Source organism: Mus caroli, chromosome 5, assembly GCF_900094665.2.
Source record: "Mus caroli chromosome 5, CAROLI_EIJ_v1.1, whole genome shotgun sequence".
Classification (NCBI taxonomy): Eukaryota; Metazoa; Chordata; class Mammalia; order Rodentia; family Muridae; genus Mus; species Mus caroli.
In genome coordinates, this window is record NC_034574.1 from 142,076,992 (window position 1) to 142,103,495 (window position 26,504).

General features: G+C 42.2%; 1 protein-coding gene across 1 annotated transcript in view; it reads right to left on the reverse strand.

The window, feature by feature from the left end:
• Nucleotides 1–1,341: 1,341 nt before the first annotated feature.
• Nucleotides 1,342–26,504, reverse strand: part of Ubl3 (ubiquitin like 3) — a 49,034-nt gene continuing 23,871 nt past the window's right edge. The window contains exons 3-6 of the mRNA XM_021163513.2: nt 8,632–8,740; nt 5,983–6,069; nt 3,157–3,234; nt 1,342–2,897 (exon numbers count right to left, since the gene is read on the reverse strand). Coding sequence (XP_021019172.1) covers nt 2,845–2,897; nt 3,157–3,234; nt 5,983–6,069; nt 8,632–8,740 — 327 coding nt within the window. The 3' untranslated portion in view covers nt 1,342–2,844. The remainder of the gene's footprint in view (nt 2,898–3,156; nt 3,235–5,982; nt 6,070–8,631; nt 8,741–26,504) is intronic.

The following is a 26,504-nucleotide window of genomic DNA, read 5'->3' on the forward strand; positions in this document are numbered from 1 at the left end:
TCTCTCTCTCTCTCTCTCTCTCTCTCTCTCTCTTCTCCTCTCTCTCTCTTCATCTCTCTCTCTCTCTCTCCTCTCCTCTCTCTCTAATAGCAGAGGAGAGGCTAGGCCATGCTGAATTTTATTCAAGTGTCATAAATAAATTGGAAAAGAAAAAAAGGAGTAGAAAGATAATGGGGAAAATATGCCAAAATTACGAATGGAAGTCATTCAAAAGAAACGGTCTATTCTTTGACAAGTGAGGAAGTTTTAACTTCTCTCCACGTTGAACACTGCTTACTAAGCACTGGCTAACAGAAACGGATGCAGCATTGGTCAAGATGATGTCAGTCGTGAAAGACCCTCTGCACGAATGAGCGCATCGGATACAAGTTATCTTGGAGAGAGAACCAATGATTCCAACCAGGACAGCATGCAAGCTCAGGCCTAACAGAAAGACCCGCCACGTGCAGAGTGGCCATTCCAGGCAGACCTCTGATCTCGGCCTTGAGTGTGCTCAATCCCATTTAGCCATCAGTAGTCTGAGGGTTTTTTGTTGTTGCTGTTGTTGTTTTTTAAAGGAAAAGTCTAGTATTTTCATGTACACAGAAGTAAATTTTTGGTGTTTTCAGTATAGAATTTTACTTCTACTTTTAATCCTTTTAAATTCAGTACAACTATGATATTAGGTATTGAGTGAGCTAATTCCTTGTCTAATGAGAGATGTGGCTCCAAACTGAAGTGTCATGAGAGGGAGATGGGAACAGATAAAAAAACACATGGGAGCCAATTGAGAGTATTAACTGTCCAAAGCACAGTTGCAGTGGACTCAAAGTCCTTAGCTTTGGGAAGACAGAGCGTATCGGGAATCTAAGTATTAAAGATGACTAACCAGGGCTGGAGAGATGGCACAGTGGTTAAGAGCACCATCTGCCCTTTCAAAGGTTCTGAGTTCAAATCCCAGCAACCACATGATGGCTCACAACCATCTGCAATGAGATGTGATGCCCTCTTCTGGGGTGTCTGAAGACAGCTACAGTGTACTCACATACATAAAATAAATAAATCTTTTTTTTTTTTTAAAGGTGACTAAGTGTAGTTTGATTTCCCAAAGAATATAGTCATTATGGCTAACTGCTCTATTAATATCTCCTGCATCTTTTAGGGATAACAGAATCATAACCCCGGCTGATGGGCCTCACTCATTAACCAGTTAATTGGTAAAGACACTGGGGCACTCGAAAGTAGCAACAGAGTGGTAAGTGAATGAATTTTAAAAGCCTCAGAAGAGTAGAAAATTAACTGCAAAATAGATGAGACAATGCTTAAACAATTACAGACCTTTAAATCACCAACAAAATGCACTACAGTTTTTTTTTTTTTTATTTAGTTTACAGAAGAAATCTATTAAGGACAGGCTGCAGAAAGAAAAGGTTTAGTGCTATTTACATTCATTTTAAAACTCTGCTCTATACAAATTTAATTCTGATCAGTATGAACAATATTTTCGTAGATCTACTGCATATAAAGCCTCTTCCTCAAAGCATTAACAATGAATAAAGTAACCTGATTGCATTTAAACAAAGATGACCTTAGAGACCATTTACATTTGATGCTGCAGAGGGCCAAGAGCCCTCGTTAAATACAGAACACAATGGAGTCTGCAACTTCATCTTTCAGAAGGCTGGATAAAGTTATTGATATGGAATACTGGTCTATAATGCTACACGCCAATCTATATTTGTGTTCTACAGTTAGATATTTTATTATGTCTTTTTTATTAAATATAATCTACACATATTTGTAATTTCATCCAGGAAGATTTCTTCCCAGTGAAAAAAAATATAAAATCTTTTTTTTTTTTTTTTACAGGTTTAGATGAAATTAGCTCATGCTTTAGTGCTGTGCAAATTGTTTATTTATAGCATATCAATCTTTAAATTATTGGTAAAAATAAGAGTGGTGCTATTGATCATGTATGCCTTAAAACTCAGCTTGTGATTTTAATACAATTGCAAGCACTGATTCCGAATGCAAACTACAGAAAGTAACAAAATTAGCATCTGGAGACTTTAATAAAAGATCCCTCTGCTCTAGTGAATGAGTGCGACCCGGCACGGTTCGAAGAGTGACAGTGGCGTAGGCTTCCGATCTTCTGATACCTGCCACTCAGGCTTCCCACCAGTTCTGCACAGTGACGGCCCCTCCACATTAAGGCTTGGGTCATCCTGCCGCCCCTCGGTGTGGGCAGGCAGCAGGGGCACCCTCTACAGAGCGCTGGGAGCAGCAGGCATGGCTTCTCACTTGCTGCAGTGACAACAGTCTTGCCCAGTTTGATATCCTGCGAGGACAGCCACTGTGGCCGACTTTGGTAGAAGTCACCCAGCATGTAAGATTCCTTCCTGTTCCCCCTGGCTGACCAGCCTGGGATTAACTCCACCGATGATGGGTGTCCTCCAGGGTGGACTGCACACAGGAGAACTGGGCGCCACAGACATGTGCAGATTATGTGATGAGGAAAATAATAATTAGTTTTAGTGCAAATTGTACTTGCAGCACTTGCCTTCAGACTTCTGCGGAGGGAGGAGTCTCTGCGGCAGCAGGGCCACCAGTGTTGGCAGAGAGACTTGCTGCGTCCCCTGGGGACCACTGTGCACTTCAGACTGCTCAACACACACACAGATATAAGGAATAAAGGACCACACTGAAAGTGTTCTTGGTTCTTTTTACTTTGTGAGAGGAGATGACAGAGTTCATGAGTGATTCAGTCCCACGGATGTGCTGGCGACTGTCCTACAGGTGTTGGAAGCTGCTGAGTCTCCTCTGTCCCCGCAGTGCCAACAAACTGCCACACCTGTGGGGGCGACGCTACAGGATCACACAGCAGTTGCTCTCACCAGTTTTCTCCCGATTTCTCTGACCTGGGGAAACAGGGCCAGCCTGGGTTAGCCAAGCCATGTCTGGGCAAAAGGCAGGCATAGTCAAACTGCCTGAGTTTTGCTCAAAGCTTGTTTTAAGGGATCATTTAATTTTTGGCATTTTCCAAAAACGGTCTGATTACTTGCTCTCCAGGCACAATTCATAAACTATGAAATTCCCTGTTCATCCAAATGTCCAAGTGGAAGCAGGCATGAGTGCCTATCTCGATGGCTCAAGTGAGGTGTCCTCCAGGGGCCTTACCTTGTGAGTTGGGCTCTGGCAGGGTCTCTCTGGCCACCAAATGCATCACTGTTGTTTTGCCAAAAGGAAGTTTTAATGCTATGTAAAAAGAAGAGACAATCTGTTATAGACACATCATTCCGTAAGATCACTAGCCAGGGCTGAAGTGCTTCTGAATGGGTTCTGACCGTGGTTCCTCCATGGGGAGACACTCCCTCACCAGAGGGAAGGGTACAGTTACAAGTGACTCTCTGGCTCTGCCATTGGCTGCACTTATAAATCTGTCTTGTCTGAGAGAAAGCAGTGTTACCTCTGGTATGACCGCACCGGCCCCAAACCTGCTCCGCTGCCCAGCTTTTCAGGCCATGCTCTATGCAACCTACAGAATGCTGGTTGTCAGTGGCGCCACAGGTACACTGAGTGCCGGGCAGCACCAGATGCTGCCATCTAGCAGGTGAGGCTGGCATGTCTCGTCTGCACCAACTCAGTGCACGGGGGCAGCAGAAGGTGGAGGAGAAGCCAGAGACTGGGATTCCTTCCTTCACAGAAGACTTTTCTACACATTGGGCAGCATCCAGAAGATAGGATTTCAACTTTTCCTGTCCACATAACAACCACCTGGGTTTGAGCTCAGAAGTCACCCTGGTGGGAGATGAGCTGTGCAGAACCCTGCATTTTAGATGAGTATCAAGTGGGAGCTGGCCTGGTAACTCAGAGGCGAAGTGCACAGCAAGTGTAGGACTCGGGATGCACTTCTAGCCATACAAAAGTAACCATGGGCTCTGAGAGTGAAGGGGTGTGCCCCAGGCGAAGCCGCACTCTCTCTGAACCACACCTGGAGCACTCCCTGGGCCTCCTTTAGCAGAATGAAATTCCATGAGATTAACAAGGTTGTGTGTCAAAAAGGGGGACCCAGGAATGTCCAAAGAGACCTAATGACCAAAATTTTAAACCTGAAACTGACCGAACAATAATGGCAGGTGGAATAAACGGGCCTGCAGTCCTGACTACTCAAGAGGCTGAGGCAGGAGGATTGTTGGAGTTCAATGATGTTAAGCCAAGTGGCACAACCCACAGTGAGACCAGGTATTAAGGTGGGTGGGGAGAGGAGCAAAGGATGGCTAGAGCCAGGCTGCCTACTGTGTCTGCCCAGTGGCTGAAGGCCGTCCACAGCCTGTACCTTACTACCTTCCCCTCTGCCAGTGCTTCAACATGGCCTTCCACAGGACATCATGTTTCCACGCTGGCCCTTTCTTTTCTGGGCTGGTGAGATGACTCAGCAGGCGAAGGCCACCTCAGGAAGAAGCCTGGTGCCTGAGTTTGATCCTGAACCCCAGGGAAAGCTGGAGAAGAACTGACTACAAAGCTGCCCTCTGTCCTCCATACCTGTGCCTTGTTCCTCATAGTAATAAAATAGAAATATTAAAATATTGTTGTCAAATACTTTCATTCTATTAAAAACAAACAAACAAAACAAAACAACAACAAAACACTGTCTGCCTTTATTTGTAGCTGCAGGCCGTAAATCTACTTGACAGGCTACTGAGCGAGCCCATAGCTCTTCCATAGCCACCACGCACATACTGGAAGGCAGCTGCCATTGCTGTATGCTGCCTCTGTAACACTCCTAACCAAAAAGGAAACCTGCAGTCCAGAAGGAAGACAGCGGAATGCTAGCAGGTAGCCTAACCTAGCATCTAGCAGCACTGGCCAAGCAAGGGCCACTGTCCCCCACACTACCTGTCTGAGTCATGAGAGCTGGAAGTCCTTTAATTTACTTCCAAAAGAGACTGACAGCTACACAATTGTCTAAAGATGAGTCATTTTACTGATTGTTCTAAAATTTTAATGAGAATGAAGCATCTTGATTTTAACAAAAATTCTGTGACCTTTAACCTAACACTGAAACCGAGGGGCTGGTCGGAATTGTTCAACAGCCTGGTGTTCCAAGGGGCAGCAGACTCACTCTCAGAGTCAAGAGAGGAAATCCAGCCAACATTTATTAGCTTGGTTTCTTCTTTCCTTTATTAATTTTAATTCAAGATCTTGTTTGAACCATTAAAAAAAATGGCCCCATGATTAATATATGCACAAACCAGCCAGGGGCTAACAGTCAACTCTCCTCACAGTGACAGAGGGTTGGTCTAATTAGGCAAAACTACAAACAAATTCTACCTTTAATTGGCAATTATTTCTTGTATTTCTACAAACTACAGCAGTTTTCAGAGCAAACGTAACACTGAAACAAACCAGCTCCATGTGAGCCCAGGTTCTGCAGTAGCCCACTAGGACCACACTGCTGGGTCACCGAGGTCACCAGCTCTAACCCACAAGTCTTTCCACAGTGGACTCTTGTCCCATGCATGCCCAGAGCAACCTGAAGGGGGATCTGGTCACATTCAACCCCGCCTACTCAAGTTTACTGGTGCTGACATATGAGCTGCTCAGTGACTACACAGTAACCGACCTACCCAGGGAAGAAGAGACTGTAGACCTCACCGTTAGATGATCAGACTGAAGCAAGATGGCGTGTCCACAGCAGTATTTACTTGGTCCCCACACAATAAGCATTTACCGAGTCCACTGAAAAAGCCCTCTTTTTACAAATGAAAACCTGCAGTCATGAATGTGCCAAGTCTGTGGGATGGATTTTGATGTAAAAGTAGCACATCTACCATACCACCCAGCAGCGCAGGGAACCCGTCTGTAACCTGGCAGGTGGAGCCGTCTCCAGGGAGAAGCACACCCAGAGCTGGGGACCTCAGGGTCTCAAGTCACCTTTTTTTTTAGAAACCACTGTCATTTAAAATAAACAGAGGAGTAATGCTGGCAAAGGGCATTAATTACCTCCTAGGGTGACATTTCCATGTAGAAATCTGCCTTGATAAATGAGTCGCAGAATGTTTGGGCTGCTGACCTGCTCTTCTTCCCAGTCTGAAAGAAAGGAGAACTGGTTAGGCTCAGGCCCACACAGCAGCACTTCTGTACACTCTGTAGAGGCCACCAGGAAGGGTGTGGCCCAGAGTCCCCACCCAAGCACTGCAGCCCTGGCTCCTTCCACCTTCCTCAAGTAGCAACAAAGAGCTGCAGAAGACTGTTTGTCCCTCAAGAGATCAGAGAGTGCCAAGCTGCAGGCTGAAGTTAAGGAAAACACCGAGCCCAGAAGTCTAGCCTTGGTAAAGGGAATCTATTATTTGAAAATCAATTTCCATTATCAGTAATTAATGGACATTATAATGTTCCAGTGCTTGCACTGTTCAAATGTGTGCTCAAGGGTAGCAACAAGTTCCTCAGAGACTTCCTTAGGTGCCTGGGCTACATTGCCATGCTGTTTTTCTGAGGCCAACTGGCAAACATTTCACGGCAGCTGAGGCACACGGCTACTAGCTGGAGTATGGGCAGCACAGCAGCTCCTGCAGAAGCCCCGTCTGAGAACAGAGACTGCTGTTTGGACAGAGGGCGCTTTCCTTGGCAGCTCCCATCAGCTTCTTGCTGCAACAACTGAAGCTCTGGGTTCAGTGTGATCTGAAGACTTCCTGCTCACCATTCTAGTAGCTTCTACTCTCAGTAGGAGACGACGGACAAAGTAGTCCAGAAGACTGAGTGATGGAAGAGAAGAGAAGAAAGCCTGTCCTTGGTTGGTTCTGTTTCGTTCAGTGTTCAAAACAATGTATGTGCACGCACCTGATACATCCGGTCTCAGGAACTCAAGTGAGAGAGGAACTCCCCAGGCCTGTCCCTTCCCAGGAAGTCTGACTGTACTCTCTCCTAGATAAAGATCAGGCGAGCTACTCTGCTTCAGCAAAAATTACTTTGCATGCACTACCCTTAAAACCATCATTTATATAATTTATAGAATATTCTGGCCAAACATTCCTTTGCTATAAACACAAGTGACAGTAACTTTAATCCATATAGAAGAGAGGTTAGGACTCTAAGGGAGATTTAAGGCCTGATAAAGCATAGTGAAGCCATACCTTTCCATTATCTTTCATGGCCTCATGAGATCTGCCCTTCTCCTCTCTAGGCCCCAGAGGGACATGTACAGAACACGGCTTAGGAGGACTCTGGTGTCACTGATGTGATTAGCAGACCAGACAGCCAAGGTGTCCACCTGCCAGCCTGCTCCTTCCTCAGGGCAGGGCACCCAAAGACTTTTCTTCTACTGCTCCAGAATTTACTATTTTTTTTTTTTTACAAGATCCAACAAATACATTTACTGGCTTTTAGTGCAAGATATAATAGTGGTTTAGACCTAGAATATTAATTTAGGTAGTTTGTATAAAAGGAGCCCTTTTATGCACCCTAGTATATGCTGAGTAGATCTGGCAAACTCAGGAAAGAGGGACTTAAAGGAGGACTTTTCAAAGCGAGTAGCATCTAGCTGATGTGATCAATTTCCAGAACTGGCGGGAGCCTCTTCACCTGGAGTATGTACCACTGGCGCCTCTCCCATTTATCATTACTTGGATTGTTTTAAGGAAATAAAGTAACTTTAAAAGTTCAAATTGCGCAGGGCAGTGGTGGCGCATGCCTTTAATCCTAGCACTTGGGAGGCAGAGGCAGGTGGATTTCTGAGTTCCAGGCCAGCCCGGTCTACAGAGTGAGTTCCAGGACAGTCAGGGCTATACAGAGAAAGCCCTGTCTCTGTCTCAGGAAAAAGAGAAAAAAAGTTCAAATTGCTTTTGCTAAACATATTATATAGATCTGGCATGGTGGCACATGCTTATAATCTCAGGTCGAGAGAGGAATTCTCCTAATTTGATTTGCCTGATTTGAGAGCAGCCCAAGTAATTTAGCAAGACATTGTCAAAAAAATAAAAAACTGGAGCTAAGGACACAGCTTCATGATGGAGAGCTTTCCTGGCATGCACAAGGCCCTGGGTTCAACCCTCTGCATTGGGAAAAGTTAAACGAGATGGGCTACAGCAGTGTTACCCAGTGGCACATGCCATGGAGACTGTTAGGGGCACACTCTGGAAGCTCAAAGAGAAAACTCAGGACTCCTCAAGAATCTCACTAGATCGGGAGGCAGCAGAGAAGGGAGGAGCTACTGCATACACTCCCCCAGAGAGCTCACAGTGGTGCAGCAAAAACACAACTCATGAAGGCTTCACTCTTTCTGGCCCTTCTTCGCAGAATGCATGCAGTAAGAACTAATTGCAGGTCAAGTCTGTCTCAAGCTTCATTTCCAAGTGGCTATGCATAGAGGAGCCCACAGGGCCTGCTGCCTCTGAGAAGGTTGGCTCTTTCCTTCTGGGTTTTGATACAAATGGTTCATTGACATGGAAGTGGATGTGCACTGAGTACACTCTACCTGCACTAAGGCAAACATGGTCTCTGGATCTCCTGCTCCTTCGCTGCTCTGTGGTGAGAAAGGCAAAATCTAGGCAGTGACACAGCAAGCCCGAGTCAAGCACAGGTCTCATGCCCTCTGTACTTTCTCAAAATGTGTGAAACAAGTCAGGGACAAAGAGTCAAGCAGCCGGCACTCACCCATGGGCCAGTTGTCATACACGTGCTTTGCGATGTCAGAGGCAGAGTCGTTTGGGGAGAAGAGGAACTCTTTTGTCTTCCCACTCACCAAGATGAGGCGCAAATTAATCTGCAAGTAGACATGGACACTCTGAATAAGTCTTAGCCTGAAAACAGTGTGACTGCACAGACTCCACTTACGCCACACTCTGAGCTGCGGCCAGTGCCATTTGTTGTTTTCAGTTAAAGTTTTAACTGTTGTCTAAGTCATCAGGCAGAGTAAGTGTTTCTATTGTTTTCTTGTTCAGCCTCCAGCTGAAACGCCCCGCCCACTGCCTCTCCCTGAAACTCCAGCTGGTCCCCTTCCTCTCCAATAGTCCCACCCCTTCTACTTTCATGTCTCAGTACTTAGCTAAACTCCTTCAGAGTAATTTTTTAATAATGGGAATTGGTATACAACTTTATTTCCTGCTATCTACAATGAGCACGAGCTGCAGATAACTTGTGAGTAGAACATCCAAGTCACAGGGCTGGGGAGACAGCTTGCTGATACAAGTGCTTCTGCCGAAGCATGAGGGCCTGGGTTCAGAGCCTGGGCTGCTGGCCAGCCAGCCTAACCTAACTGAGTCAGAGCTCAGTGAGAGGCTGTCTCAAATTAATAAGGACAGAGGAAGACACTTGACACCGACCTCTGGCCTTGGTATGCACACAGGTGCATGTAGACATACACACATGTACCACCCCCCCACCCCCAACACAGAGAAAAAGACAGAGAGAAAGAGAGAACCAGTCACTATGCTTTTGAATGTAAAACAATGTCAGCAACTAAACTGCAGATTATGGCTACTATTATAGAATATGCTTTAATTCAAAATTCAGTAAGAAATGTCAGCCTTGTGGATCCTGTTGCTAAACAGTAAAGCATGCAAGAAGAATCCAACAATCTTGTTCTGCACCCCCCAGATTTTGTATTGCAAGTCAATATATATTCTAACTAAATATATATTCTGAAACATTCACCTTAAAAATTTCATATTCATAATTAACTTTTTATTGCTATTATTAAATTCACGGTATCTACTCATTTCCCTATAAGACAGATATAGGTATGTTTTTCTATATCTTCAGGTCTCCATTTTAAAGACTTTAGTGGGGCTGAAGAGATGGCTCAGCAGTTAAGAGCACATAACAATGGTTCTTGCAGAGGACCTAGTTTAAATCCTAGTACCTATGCTGGGGGACTCAAAATTGCCTCTAACTCTATTTCCAGGGGCAGGAGCTTGGATGGGTTTTTCTGGACTCTAAGGTACTTGGTGCATTCATATTCATTTATTCATTCCTCCCCCCTTCTCCTTTTCCCCCACTCACATACTCTCTCTCTTTTTAAAGACCTTACTAAAAAACACAGGTCTGGCTGGGCAGTGGTGGCGCTCGCCTTTAATCCCAGCACTTGGGAGGCAGAGGCAGGTGGATTTCTGAGTTGGAGGCCAGCCTGGTCTACAAAGTGAGTTCCAGGACAGCCAGGGCTACACAGAGAAATCCTGTTGCAAAAAACCAGAAAAACCAAAAACCAAAAATGAAAACAAAACTTGGGTCTGGTCCCAGGTTGACAACACTGGATAATCTAACCTAGTTTTTCATATAGGACCAGAGAATGTTACTGTATCTGGGTGAACTGTGACAAGACCCAGGTTACCCTCTTTTCTAATTTACTAATATGATTTACTAATACGAGAAATTTTTTAAAAATTAAAGCAACCAAAAAACCTTTAGACACCAGAGTCTATAATAAGCACATCTATACTACCACAATACTATAATGTTTTCTCTTTATAATAGCCATAGCAACACTCCTTTTGGTTCTATGTCCATGTTGAAAGTATGCTGAAAACTGTAAAATATCTACCCTTGAGAATGATCACCAACAATCCACAATTAATTGAATTCTTATCAGACACAACAGACTTGGGCTCTGAATTAGAACTTGTACTCTAACTGCATGCATAACTCAACAGAGGAGAAAAGGGAACACTATATTGCAGGTGAAAAGCTTTTAATGTATTCAGTAAGAATTCAGTGCTGCTTTATAAAATGAGATTACATTTAAAAAGGAAAAAAAAAAAGCTTACTTGCTATAGGAAGAGAGATAGGTCACAGTATTGTCAGGAAGTTCTTGTTGAGTATCCTCTTCCCAAACCTAAACCTTTCTCAGTGCATTTCAGGTTGTGGATTGTCAACAAGCCAAATGTAAGTACTGCCTCAAAATATGAAATACTCTGGCCTTGACCATCCGAGTAAGGGTCCAAGCAGTGCTATGCAAACTGCTAGCTCAACCCCAGCACTCCTTCCCACAACACTGCAAAGCTGTTCCTAAGAAGACATTCCTCTTCAGAACTGGAAAAGTGAAAAGCTGTCACCAGCCACAGACACACACTGTGGAGAGGGTGTTAAAATGCAAAAGGGGACACATATTGGAAATCTGTGCTTTCCTCTTAATTTTGCTGGGAACTCAAACAGCAATTTAAGATTTTTTTGAAGAAAGAGCTATGCATATGGATATAGATATGTAACATTTTAACACCAGGTTACAAGATATTCCTGGTGTCCTCTGAAGATTCTCCATTGAGTATAAATTAAACCTTCTGAGTAAAAAAAAAAGCCTATTTCTTTTATTTCTTCTTACAATACCCACATGCATACCCTACTCTACAAATGTCACTAGGCTCCTCCTCTGAGTTCTCAGCACTTCGTTTTTTAACACTTTCACCATGGTTAACCAATAAGTTGGTAGTATACTTTTTTCACAGTTAAAACAATCAGTGGTCTATATCTGTTCAGAACACTGGAAACATCTGCCCTTTATGTATGTTTAGTGCCATCTTAAAAGGGTTACTTTTAATGTTTAAATGGGTGGACACGCATTTTGTTTGACACAGCCCCTACCTCTCTACGTCTTCATTATATCCTTAGTATCTATCCTGCCTCACTCCAGAAAACACCTAAAAACTGTAGAGTCTGAAGATGGCTCCAGCCTATAAGGATGGGTTTTCAATCTTCTAAATCCTCTGTATGGAGGAGAACACGTGTCCGCTCTAAGGCCAGGAGTTTATAGCTCTTCCTGTTAAAGTTGTTAGGACTGATGGAGGCTGCTTCGAGGAAGTTAGCAACAAAAATGCTAACAGCAAATGTATGCATTGAGTTGATAAAGTAACTCACTGCCTGAAGCAGCACCTGCTGTGCCTGGCACATGGTAGATGTCTAGCCAGTTGGTTGGTCAGTATCTGAGCTCTGGTTTTAAGAATCTTCATGGAGATGCAAACTGGAAAGTTCATCAAAGGCAAGGTGTGAAGCCATGCCCCAGAATTACTGATACTACACTGACCTGTGCAGCAGGTAGCACAGCAGGAAATGATGACTTCTGGACAGTGCTTTGGCTGCATGCATAGTCATCAGAGTTCCCAACATACCATGGTTACTACATGCTGTCACTGAGTGGACATTCTGTAAAGTAAAGCCACTTCTACAGCTACTATGCAGCTTTGGCCTAGCTTTCAAATGAATATAGAGCCTCATATGCAGCCAAATCGTAAGGGGTTAACACCAATGGAGGAAAATATTGAACTCCAATCACTCAGACAAAACCTAGCCACACGAGCTAGCCAGTAGTTAATCGTCCCTGTACTGTAGTAAGAATCTAGTCAGAAACAAACAACCCACACAGGGTCCTCCACACAGCAGTGAGGTAAACACTCTTTTCTAAAGCTTAACCATGATACCCCTTGTGCACGCATGGAAGAGGGACATGGTACGAATGGAGCAGAGTGTACCAGAATTCCCAGGAGGTGGCAGGTGAACTACATGCTGAGGCAAGGCAAAGCAAGGCAAGATGACTGTGACCACTGGTTCACGGTCATAGAACTAAATACACATCTATGTGTGACCCTGTGACATAAGCAGGTCTGGACAGCATGATCTTCCCAACATCTAATTCCAGTCTCGATGCTGTTGTTATGTAAGATGCCAAAATTAGGGAAACCTGAGATTTCTGTAATTTCTTAAGTGTGTATATGAACTTTAAACTATTTCAAAATAAAAAGGTTCTTCTTCAGCTAGGCATGATGTTGGGCCTAAAGCTAGTTCTACCTACCATTGGGAGTGTGAGGCAGGAGCATGGGGGCCAGCCTGGGTGACAAGGGAAACACTTTGTCTCAAAAAAAAAAAAAAAAAAAAAAAAAAAAAAAACACCAAAAAAAAAAACAAAAACAAAAAAACCCCCTACCAAACAAAATACCCAGCTTCTTAAAAACGTACACGGGATTTAACATGGATCTATTTTGACTATTTTTCTCATTTCCATTTGAAGATAACAATATTTTTAAAATATATATTATATTAAAATAACTACTTAATTTAGAAAAAAAAAGATACAAGCCCATACCAGTCCTTTGTGCTAGGATAGCACAGGAAATTGAAAATGGATATGTGGCTTTCCTTTTTCTAGAATGGAAGGCTAATAAATGGAAGGTTTTGAGTTTTGTTAATAGTACTATAAAAGAAACAAAGAATGAGAATATAAGATTGATTTTATAGTGCAAAAATATGAGAACCAGTAACTTAAACTCATTTATTTATCCATTCACTCAAATATCTGAAAGATACTATGCATTATGAAAAACATAGTATTATAGTAGAATTTTATAATCATTTAAAAACGTATTATTTTATTCTACTTTTAACTAGATGCACTTGAGTGTCTGTGTGGTATGTACAGATTAGTCTTGGAGCCCATGGAGCCCAGCGACATCAGGTATCCTGGAGCTGGAGTTACAGGTAGTTGTGACTCACATGATGCACATGACATGTGTGCTAGGTAGGGACCCAACTGAGGCCCTCTTCACAAATGGTACAAGTGCTTAAATACTGGGCCAGCTCTCTAGTCCCTGTCTTGGAGACATGAAACATGTAAACAAGCGACTGTGGGAAGCAAGGCTATCCAGGATATAAAATTAGAAATGCTCAATAAATATCTGCTGAATGAGTTTTAATAAAAACCAAGGAGCACAGAGAATGGAGAGTAAAAGCCCACAGTGTGCACCTTACTGAGACAGCCAGAATTTCACATTGTTTAACTACTCTACCTTGCCCACTGGCAACGTAGAGAGAGACCACAACCCCACTACACAGTTGTGGGAGTGGGCTGGAAGTGTGCTTCCCAGTGCTCAGTCCCCATGTCCCTGCCTTTTATTTTCCAGAATCATTTTGTCTGTTCAAAGCACTGGCATCTTCACTCAGTTCCTTGAAACCACCAAGGTCCCACTTTGCTTCAAAGCCTGCTCCTTTACCTGGAATGCTTGGCATTCCACCTCACGCATGTACCTAAATCTCAGTGGGCAGCTCTGCCTGACTCCACTGGCTATGACCACACTGTCCCTGTATGCTTGACTGGGGAGGCCTAACCCAGCCTCTAAGTTTCATCACTGCAGATGAAATATCAAAACTACACTGTGGAAGAGAATTGGAAAAGAATCTCAAGGAAGAACTGCAGAAGCCAAGAAAGTGTTTATGTTCCCCACTGAAAAGAAGCAGTAAATATGTGTGCATTTTATTTACTAACAGCAACTATAAAAAACGTTTAACCTCCACAAAAATACCTGAGCTCCTGCCTATGAGCTCACTCACCTTCAGTGGACTAAGGACCTGAGTGATGACTAAGCAGGCTGACAATCAACATTCTGCATGATACAGATTCTAATCATACATTGCATATCTAATCCTGCTTGTCGGAAAATCATTCAGTCATTCCAGAAATACCTGTGTTCTCCTAAGTGGAGATAAAAGATCAGAAAGGCCTCTAACAAAACCCTCTAGACCAGTGGTTCCCAACCTGTGGGTTATAACCCCTTTGGGAAATCATATGTCAGATATCTTGCATATCAGCTATTTACATTTCAATTCATAACAGCAGCAAAATTACAGTTGTGAAGTAGTAATGAAATAATTTCATGGTTGGCGGTCATCACAGCATTAGGATGGTTGAGAACCGCTGCTCTAGAAGATTTTACATTTCTCCATTTACTTGGAATGTGTATTTCCAAAACCACATTCCAAACAGTATTTTATATTTTCTGAGTTGTTCAACTAATTATTGATTTAAAAAATCCCAATCACTATACAAACAAGAAACTATGAAGCTCTGAAGATGAATGGATGGTAACAATGGCTAGCTTATTTCCTTTCGTATATAGATTTTTCTATCACCAGAATAAAGAAAACAGGGATTTTATAAGTACAGTTTAGAATCAATATATGCAGTACAAAATATAGTTTCTAATGCATCACATAGTAAGTGCTAATTAGTTAACATAAATTATTGATGTAATACTATAACCAGCCTAGTAAGTCACTAAACATTACTACAAAGTACTCTCCATTTAAGTACTTTACAATGCATAGTTATTTTGAAATAAGTTTGCGTAACTTTGGCAAAATTAAAATTCTGTTAGAAGATTGATACTGTGTATGCTGGGGGAGGGGAGGGGCTGGTGGTCAGAGGACAACCTGGTTACTTCTCAGGTGCCATCTGCCTCCTTTTTTAAGTAGGGTCTCACTGGCCTGGTGCAGGTGTATGCCAACAGCCCGACTTTTCCACTTATGACTCCTCTGACAAGTACTTTACTATCTTTTCCTACCCACTATGCTTGGAAATTCTTGCAAATTTCTATAAAAATGTAAAATTTAAAGTTTCAAATATTATAAGCTTATAAAACATGTCTCTGAAATCAAGTTTTGCTTCTGCATTGCGTTAGGCCCGACTATAGGCTACTCATTTAAAATCTGCATACAGGACACCAACTAGCTGCTTCATTCAGATGGACTTACTATGCAAGGCTCTTACATACTGCCAACTGAGGAACAGATGTGGCTGACACTAACGTACCTGCCCTGGGAGGAACACTGGCTTTCCATCTAGGGAGGATTCTTACATCGCAGCCTCACTAGAGGAAAGGCTGTTCATCCAGGACAGCTGGCCCTGACAGGCAGGTCCTAAGTAAACACAGGAGAAGGGGAGCCGGCTACAGCACAGCAGTAGAAGCCCCTGGGGAAGAGTGGCTTTCTCCAGTTATACACTCTCATGCACTTCAGAAAAGTGACAGTTCTCTTTCTGCTGCCCACCTCCTCCTCTTAGAAACACAGCAGTCCAATTTTTTGGCATAAGTCAGCCTGAAATCCCAGGAAAGGGAATCAGAGGCTTCAACCAGCACAGGTTTTCCTTATGCATCCTCCAAATGATTCCAGCAGGCTGCATTCTAACACCTTCGCATCGTCCAGCTCCAATCACCTAGGTACACAGATAAATCCAGGAATGACACCTGACAGAGCTTTCAGGTGTCACACTTGAATTTGTCTTGGCCTTGTTCCTTTCCTGAGATCTTCTGCACTATCCCCTTTGAGGTGTTTGCCCTTCTGTGAATGTCCCTTCCCACTTACATCATTGCCAAGTTCTCGGTACTGCATCAAATCCCAGGCCTTTCATGACCCCCTCAATTATTTAGCATGGACGGAGTCTCAGAATTTCTCAAGCCTCAGACAGGAAGGGACAGACTACGGCAGTCCCGAGAGGACATCAAAGCAGAATACAGACACCGGGTTTCTCTCCTAGACCAAGGCTTGCTCCTTCTCAACTAAGGCAAAGCCCCTCCTTCCCCACTCCCCTAGGGCTTTCTAAATGCCATACCCAGTCTCTTCAGTTCCAGCAGAAGGGCTTGATTTCCTTTTCTCTCTCTCAGGATGGAAAACAAGTTCTGACACAAAATACTCTTTAATCTGCAATATACAAACTAAAAACTATTCCTGCTTTTTTCTGTACCTTAAAAATAATCATTAACAATGTATTTGATATCAATAAATGGTTAAATTATTAAATTCTGTCTTATGTGTTTTACTACAATTTAAAAATTAACTATAAAGCTCTGATCAAGTTTCTGTACTGCCTCTCAGAATCTTTCATAGGTCAAAATCTCCCAGGAGGGAGGTCCTTGGGGCACTGAAGTCTGATACTTCCCAGGATACATGAAGGAGTAGTAAAAGCACTAGGCTGGATGTGAAAGAAAGATAGATAGATAGATAGAAAGAAAGAAAGAAAGAAAGAAAGAAAGAAAGAAAGAAAGAAAGAGAGAGAAGGAAAGGAAGGAAGGAAGGAAGGAAGGAAGGAAGAAAGAAAGAAAGAAAGAAAGAAAGAAAGAAAGAAAGAAAGAAAGAAAGACAAGACCCACAAAAACGATCAGAACTCCACAGTGCCTTGGCACTTCAGGAGGCAGTGGGGCACAAATAGGCCATTAAAACGGAAATTTACTGATTTTCAAATTTGTTGCCTATGACATTAATATGAAAAATAATTTTTGCTTTTTTACATAAGCACAGCACTGCACATACTCAAAAAAAAAACCATACTCAAATAAGCAGATCACAGCAGCCACTGTAACCCCAAGAGGCTGAAGAAGTCAGAGTGGCTGTAGAGTGAGACCTTTCTAAAACCATTGAGTTAAAAATCACTGTACTTAAACCAGCCTAGACCTGTGATTAGAGGATGCCAAGGCAAGTTTCATATAATCATTATTCAATATATGTGTCCTATGTATATTATTTTATGGCACATAAAAATCATTATTTTATTTCTAAATTATACACCCCCTTTACTTCATACCAACCCTGTATTATTGGTAGTGGAAGGACTTCAACAGTGATCCAGACCTACCCTCTGGGAACCACTGGTTCTCCTTTTCGTCGGTGAAGGCGCAGGTTAAAAACAAAAATACCTTCTTTCTTAGCAGTGGCTATAGCATTAAGTCTGAACTGTTTCCTCATATTTTCCTAACAGTGCACAGGAAAGGTAAGTCACCTATTTGAAACAGTCACCCATGATACAATAATTAGTCCAAAGACAATCCCATGTGATGGCAGTCCCACCGATTACAATGGAGTTGAAGGTCTCATCACTCATGTAGTGAGGTACTGCCACCAGAAAGTCAGAGCATATGCAGCAGCATGCAAATTCCTCCTGACTTGGTGACACCGCCATAAACAAGCCACTGTGTGTCAGTAACACACAAGTGTAGCATATACAATTATTCACTGCGTATAATGCTTGATAATGACCTTCAACTACTATGTACTGGCTTGTGTGTTCAATACACAGTAACTTTTATCACAGTTTCAGACAGTCCTAATACTTCTACAAAGAACATTCTGCAGTGTGGCCACGATAAGTGGGAGAGTGCTTGCCTGGGAAGTGGGCCCTCAGCTTCATCACCAGCACTTGTACACACCAGGCCCCTACTCTGAGCAGCATCTGACTTAAATACCTAAAATACCTCAATTTAGACAGGAGGCTAATAATATGATCCTATATAGATAGCACTCATTACTATGACAAGAAATGGGTTGCCTATGTTTGCTTTCCAATCAACTGATGATCCATGAGGGGTCATCTCATAGCTAGATTTAGTCAAGAAACAACATAAAGAGGCACCTCATCTCCAAATCTTTCTGTAGTCACACAAAATTATATGTGATCATTACATTTGGTGCCCAGAAATTAGTTTTTAAGATTGTATGTTGGTTAGTTTTATGTCAACATGATAGAAGCTAGTCATTGGAGAGGAGGGAGCTTTAATCAAGAAAATATCTCTAAAGATCAGGCTGTAGGCAAGGCATTTTCTTTCTTTCTTTCTTTTAATATTTACTTATTTTATGTATGTGAGTGCTCTTGTCTTCGCTCACACCAGAGGAGGGCATCAGATCCCATTACAGATGGTTGTGAGCCACCATGTGGGTGTTGAACTCAGGTCCTCTGGAAGAACAGTCTTAACTCTTAACTGCTAAACTATCTCTCCAGACCTGCAAGGCATTTTATTCATTAGTAATTCATAGGAGAGGACCCAGCCCATTATGGGTGAGGCCACCCTGGGCAGGTGGCTCTGGTTCCATAAGAAAACGGGCTGAGGAAGCCATGAGGAGCAAGTCAATAAGCCACACACACCTATCCATGGCTTCTGCATCAGCTCTAGCCTCCAGGTTCCTGCCCTGATATGGAAGCATAAGCCAAATAAACCCTTTCTCTTCAATTTGTTTTTGGTCATGGTACTTTTATCACAGCAGCAGTAACCCCGACTAAGGCAATTTTCAAACAAATTCACACTGGAGAATTTTTAAACCTGTGGTAATATATAGAATAGACTGGGCTGATTGACCAACAGTGGACAGAATCTGAAAGAGAAGAGGAAACCAGAGAAGAGAAAATAGGGCAGGCTAAGTGATGGCTCTAAGCTTTGGTGCTGAGATGTAAGAGGAAGCCAGGAGACTTGCACAGAAATGAGGATCAGAAAAGGGATACTGTCTAGAAAAATATACGTTTAGCTTTTAGCACATCAGTTTTGAAAAAAATCAGTCTTAAAAATTTATTTCTGGTAGCACCAAATACAATTATCACATATACCATTGATTTCAGAGATGAGGTGCCTTTGACTATATTATTTCATGACTATTATATTAGATCAAAAACAGGGGAAGTTATACATTTGAAAATAATCCATACAGTCACTGCCTAAAAAAAAAGTATTTTTGTTTTTGTTTTTTGAGACAGGGTTTCTCTGTGTAGCTCTGGCTGTCTTGGAACTCAAGAGACCCACCTGCCTCTACCTCCTGAGCGCCTGAACTAAAGGTGTGCACCACCACAGCTTCTGACTGGAAGGACAAATCAATAATAGAGCAGGGTGTGCCAGATTATAGCCAGGATTTCTGCAAGAATTCAATAACATGTGTAACTAGAAAGTTGTCTACTAGAAATCAAGAAACCATGTTTTTACTGCTTTTACTGTTAAGCATAAATAAGTAAAAACAAACTCACTATTCCACAAACTCTGACACAGACCATAGTGATAATAATAGAAGACAGTTGCTCTGAGAAGTCAAGAAGGTTTAAAAATCATTCTTTACAATATGTCTGTCAACTCATTACTCCAGAGTGCTAGCAAGCACTTCTGTTTATGAAGAAGTGGTTCTGTCTGGCTATGAAGAAAGCGATTGTTCCATGCTGCCTGCACTCTGCAAGCCTATTCAGCTTGCACAGACAATTTGCATCAACCTGTGACTAGTGATACTGTCACTTAGTGGTGCCCAGATAGCTATGATCTCATCGGCTCTTAATATTGAGGTTCTCATTTATCAATTAACGTCTCTGGAACACTCATGAATTCTGAATTTAATACAATGGCATTTTATTTATTATCATTAATTAAAATTTAAAACCCAAATATACTCAGGGTTGGTATAACAAATTATTCAGCAGGAGGGCTCATAAGGACACAAACAAGGACAGAAATAATTGAGTAATGGATGCATCAATGTCACTATGTAATATTAAATACAATCTTTGAGAAAACAGAGCACAAAACTGTATCTGTGTGAGCTTTCTGAGCTAACTATGCTCCCCAGTGTCAACACTGATGTACTGAGCAGAGGTGGCTGCTTCAGACTATCAAAGATCTCTGAATCATAAGCTATACTTCCTACAGACAAATCCAGCGGCATCAAAAACATTCATCCTAAGGCAAAGCTGAATGGAGGCAGCAGATGGTTTCTGAGAAGGGAAGTCTGGAGAACACAGGAAGAGTCCATTAGACTCTGTAAAAGTCACATTTTCTATAATGAAAGCTAAAGTGAATGATGAAGACGGTTCTCCAAGTGAAAAGGAACAGGGTCTCTGATTGGAGACCGCAGGGGGTGTGGTAGGGGGATGATGTGTCAACCTCTTGCTGACTAACCCCTTAAGTTGCAGACATGGAGGCCAGCACTTCAAGCTTAACTACTCCCTGTAAGAGAACTGTGGGGCAGTGGTTTGCCCTCTGACTAAGCAGGAACAAACAGCAGCCCAGTTGAAGTATGTCCCCAAACCCCACCCTGACCCAGGAAGTACAAACTATGCATACATTCTGAGGTCAGAGTGAGCCTCAAACTAAGGATGCCGCCCCCTCCTTTTGCCTTGTCTTCAGAGTAATCGGATCTTTCTGAGGGTGCAATAACACACCTCGATCACACTGCTATCTTCAAATCTCATCTCTACATGAATAATTTAACTCACACTGCTCCAAGGTCTCCAGCAAGCATGACCTATCAGTACTGATACTGAAATGATCAGTAAATTTTGTAAATGATGCCAAGTAGGAAAGGTGTTTGCTTATAAAAAGAAATAGCTTTAACATTTTTATTTCAAAGGAAATTGGTTATTACCTAGCTCTTAGGATACCCACACAAAGACCAAAGAGGGGAAGAATTAAAAGATGCTGCAACATGGAGGTGTGCAGTAGAGCTGGCCCAGGGGAGGCCACAGGAGAAATGGAGTGGATTAGCTAGTCATGAACAGTCCTCCATGAACAGGACCAACTATAGACCATAACAGTCAGAAAGAAATTACATCTGTATTAAACACTCACACATCTTCCTTGTCATTCCTCCCAAAGCAACAGGGTACTTGGCACTGGCTGTTCTAAGTATCCACAGGTGGTCCCCATGCATGGAGAATGTGCTAGGTTACACACAGGTACCACTCCATTTCATAGGATTCGTCAGATTTTCCAGTGTCCCACAGGGGTCCTGAAACTTCCCCACTACACAGTGAAGGACAGCTGTAATTGGACTTTGAACTACAATTATAAACTGAGATTCTATTACCTTTCAGATATTTTAATGATCTGAAAGATAATTACCTGGTGATTTTTTTCCATTGTAATAAACTAAATTTATGAGCATGGCAGATCTTAAATTCTAGTAAGCACTGAAAAAAACACTGAAAAGATCAATAGTTGTTCCAGCTAGTTTTATATCAACTTGACACAAACTTAAGTCAGAGAGGGGGGAGTCTCAATTGAGAAAATGCCTCTTTAAGATCAGGCTGTAGTTATAGGACATTTTCTTAATTAGTTATCAATGGGAGATACCACCAGAATGGCTACAATCACAGAATGGCACAGATGTGGAAACCATAACTCTCAAGTGTGGCTGAACGCCATGGGGTGGCCACTCTGCAAACACCTGCACAGCCGTCCTGCTTTAGGTGACTTAGCGCCTCCAGTCTCTCTCTGTGCTGTCCACTCCCCCGACTGTGATAAGAAAGCAGAGACTACAGAAGACTTTTACTTGTTTGGGATTTCTTATCTAATGATTCAGGGTGAAATGACAAGACAGGTTAGATTTCTTGAAATATCAAACTAAAAACAATTAATGGGGGAGGGAGATATGCATAGGTTTAAGAGTATGTGTTGTAACAAGTGACAGTGACAGACAAGGCTCCATCTTGTACTTGGAACAAAGGTGGAAACTTCCTGTAAAGAAAACAACTTTAAACTGGTGTTAAGTGTCTAATAACTTTCCATGGGGTAAAAGACATTTTTCTGGAAAGAATATACTCCTATCATCATAATTTAGGGCTTTTCCTATGGAATACTTAGATTACTACAGTGTCTCCAGGATCCAGGAGAAGGAGAAGGATCTAGGATGTTGGGATAAGGATGGATTCCTGCCTGCTCAAAACCAGCTGGTGTTGTACAGCTGTTATGCCGATGACTCCCTCCCTAAAAGAGACGGGTTCCTCAGCACCTGCCATGAACCTGAACATCTTCCCTGATACAGACAAGGTGTGATTATCAGCTGCCAGGAACCTGTCAGAATAAAGCCTCATCTTTTTAACCTCCTACAGGGTACTGCTCTGAATTTAACTGGTGTCCTCCAGATTTCACATTCTAGATTTAGAGAAATCACAGAAAGACATTAGAGAAAACCCTTATGTGAGGGAACATGATCCACTGTAGAAAGAGAACACAGCTTGGTGTCGTGGTGTCTTCAAACAGTGACATAGCAATTACAATTTTCTTACAATTAGTAAAAATATTTTCTGAAGATACACCTTATCAAATAAGCTGTAAAGAAAAAATTGAAATGTATTTTTTCTGTTCTTCATATTTCATTTCCTGGCTTTGCCTCAACAGCAAACTCCATTTCTTCAGTCAAAGGGGAGGAAGAAATAAAATCCTGTGCAGGCACTCTCTACAGCTGAAGAGAGACACGATGTTCAGTGAGGTAAAAGCATGTGTGGGATCAGAGAATCTGAGCATTAAAGAAGTGCATTGTCTCTGTTGGCTGCTGTCAGTCAGACAGGGTTAGCTGAGCCTCCCAGTGCACTTCTTCCCACTGGGCAGACAGGAAAAAGAACAATTTTAATGGAAGACCACTGGTTATCAATCTCTCTAATGCTGTAATCCTCTTTTAGAGTTCCTCACATTGTGGTAACCAATCATAACATTACTTTGTTGCTCCTTCATAACTATAATTTTGCTACTGTTATGGACCATAATTTAAATATCTGATATGCAGAGTATTTGATATGCAAAACCCACAAAAAGGGCTAGCGACCCACAGGTTGAGAACCACTGAGCAAAGCAATGTACTGTCACAGTCTCGACACCGACACTGTATGCTAGCCACGTGCACTTGGAAACACTTTACATAACTCACTACAGTAAAGATTAAAAAGCAGTAAAAACTTAATGTAAACTCTACATCGTCCATGCGCTGTGAGTCCAGATTTGTATGTGAAAGAGTAATTAGTGTCAATGAAAATGGCTTCTCCCTTTATGTCCTCTTATGACAGACCCTCAAGGTCTAGCACAGATTTAAACCTGTAAATCCTTTGTGCAAATTTACTATGCTGTGCATAACCCTCACCACTACACTGCAAACTCCTGCAGGGCAGGATCATAATGCCCAAGCGGTTTACAGGTCTTTGCTCTCTTCCACGCTTCTCCCTACCATTTTCCACAGTATCTGTGGCAGCACAAGCAGTAAATATCCTCATGGAAACTCATCCTAGTACTGCAGCAGCTGATCATTCTCCCTAATGTGCGTCAATAAAACCACCCGGGGCCATTTAGAGGAAGGGAAGTGCCATGATTACCATGGCAGAGCAGGCCTCCCAGAGCCTCAGTGGCTGTGTTCCCATGGTAAACGCATGAGGTCCTTCCTCTTCAAGATCTACCAGCACTCTACATTTCCAGAGTCTCAACACGAGTCCCTTAGACCACGTCAGTGTGAAGACGCTTCCATGAAGCATATACGGTTAGAAAAGCCTCCCTGCACAGCATGGCCTTCACACAAAGGATATTACTTATCATTAGATTATGAGTATCATTTGCAGATTATTTTAACCTCTTATGGGGCACTACTCTAAATTCAATGTTATTCCCCAGATTTCATATTTAGGATTCAAGGAATTAAAAAAAAATATTAGAGAGAACCCTTGGAATCGGGAACACATTATAGAAAGAGTACAGTTCAGTGTTTCTTTAAACAGTGACATGCCAACTACAAATTACTGACAAATAATTAGTGACAATGTTTTCTGAAGGCATACCTTATCAAATTAGCTGTAAAGAAAACCCCAAATTTTAGGATCTATTTAAGAACTCACCAGATTTCAAACATTCAGTACATTGCTTCAGAAATTATGCTAGTAATGTCTGAAGTATTTTAATTGGTGCTGTTAACAGCAGGAATGATAACACTGCTAATATACAAGGTAAAGATTGCTACCCTTGTTTTTTGCTAGCAAATTCCAGCTCCACTATCCACTGCAGCTCTAGGTCTATAGGGCTGAAGATAAGCCTGAACTGCTGATCCTCCTGCCCCCACCTCCTAAGTCCTCAATGACAGGTGTCTAGCGCTATTACCCAGTGTGTAGGTGCTGGGACTCAAAGTCAGGGCCTCACTCAGCTAGGCAAACACTGCCAACTAACCGCATAATCAGTCCTACAGCTCTGTTTCTTCATCCACATCCTTAAGCAAAGACCAGTGTCTCAATCTCAGTCTAAAGCTGTTTACTGGGAAACCCTTCACTGTGGGGTTGTTTCGAGCACTGTAGGATATACACCACTTTCAGCTGGATAATGCTCCACCCCAACCTCTCAGAGCCCCAGTAATAAAGATCTCTTTCCAGATACTGCCAAGTCTCTAGGAGCAAAACTGCTTGGTGACAGGCTCAGCCACGGTGTTGGCCATCAGGAACACATCTGTCGATGATCTGGAGCAACAGAACACTTTCAACGTTTTAAAATTACTCAGAGGGGAAAGTATTTCAAACTGATGATAAATGGCTAAGTACAAAGTCTCAATAGTATCTAAACACAATAAACTATATTATCAAGTTTTCTTGCGCGTATATACAGATTGTAAGATCACAATTCTATAACACCACAAAAACTTTTATTTGCCCAAGTGTAGTCCTTTGAGGGTAGAAGTACACAACTGCAGGAGAGGGAAGTGTCACATCAGAATTTTAGAAGTGTTTTCAAGCCTGGCTTAGGGCTACTTGTCTTTCTTGCCCTCATCATCTCCTTTCTCCAGAGCACCTACATATAAATTACCATATTTGCTCTTTACTCTTAAGCCTACAGTGCTATGACATTTTAACACTATTTTCAAACTGTATTTTTAATTTTTGTGTGTGTGCTTTCACGGTAAGTCTAATTTGAAAGGATATAGCTTGCTTACAATTGTAGATACAAAACCAAAACAAATGAACCCCAAATGGCAGACGGCACTCTAGGCAGGGTTCTCCAGAAAAAAAATCTAGAGGAAGCCAAGAATCAGCCATCAAAAAAGCACTCTAATCAGCTGGGAAGGTGGCCATGCTGAGGGCTACAGCAACAATAGCCCCAGGAGAAGCCAGGACAGACCTTCTCCCGTACAGCTGGGTGCTTGGTACTGACAAGAGAAGCAAGATACCATTTCAGACTTCTGCTGCTGTGTCAATAGGACAACCTGGAAACTCAGACCAAGTGACCCAAGAACCTGACAAACAATACGGTGAGACTGTGGGAGAGAAACCCAAATCAGATCTACACAGCATCTCAGCAAAAGTTAAAAATTAAAACAAAACCCAAAAACCCCAACAGTACAAAAGAGCAATTTGAGTTAATTTATGTATTAAATTACGAGATTAAAAAAGACATATGATGTCAACTTGACAGAGCATTGTACTGCAATAAAAATAAAACATATGAAGTCAAGCCATCCTTCTGACGGGTGCCAATCTGTCACACTGGAGCTCCACCATGTAAATGACACACAAGTACACAAGGTTAAGTGAGTACCCAGACATGCGAGCCCCACAGTAAAAGGGGCTTACACGTTGTCAGCATTCCTTTCTGGTTCCTTTTCCTGGGTGGCAGTGGCTGACTGCTGGTTCTAGAGACTGAGTGATGAGAATGGTCAGCAGACAAACGACCGAATGCAGCCAGAAAATCCACTCACTGTGCAGTCAACACAGAGACCTAACTAATGGGTGGCCATGTGCTGTATGAAGAAGCAAGCTTTTAAAATTCTGGACATAAGAATTAGCAATCAGAGGCGGACAGTGGTGGCATACACCTTTAGTTCCATCACTCAGGAAGCAGAGGCAGGAGGATCTCTGAGTTCAAGGCCAGCCTGGTTGGTCTACAGAGCAAGTTCTAGGACAGCAAGGGCTACACAGAGAAACCCTGTCTTGAAAAACAAAACAAAACCAAGCAAAGAAACAAAAAATTAGTGATCAGATTACTTTATGAGTTACTCCAATGGAGGGGAGAAATATTTTTTTTTTTACTGTTCATGAGTGAAAAGTATAAAACTATTATCAAATTGACCTGATACTAAGGAAAAACAATGTTAAAATTGTCAAAATTTTAAATTATAATTTGAATTTCAGAGGCCAGGGTTGTATCCTTAGACAATTAAATAAAAACTGAATTGTTTTGCTTTTAATTTTTTAGTTTTTTTTGTTTTGTTTTGTTTTTTTGGTTTCTTTT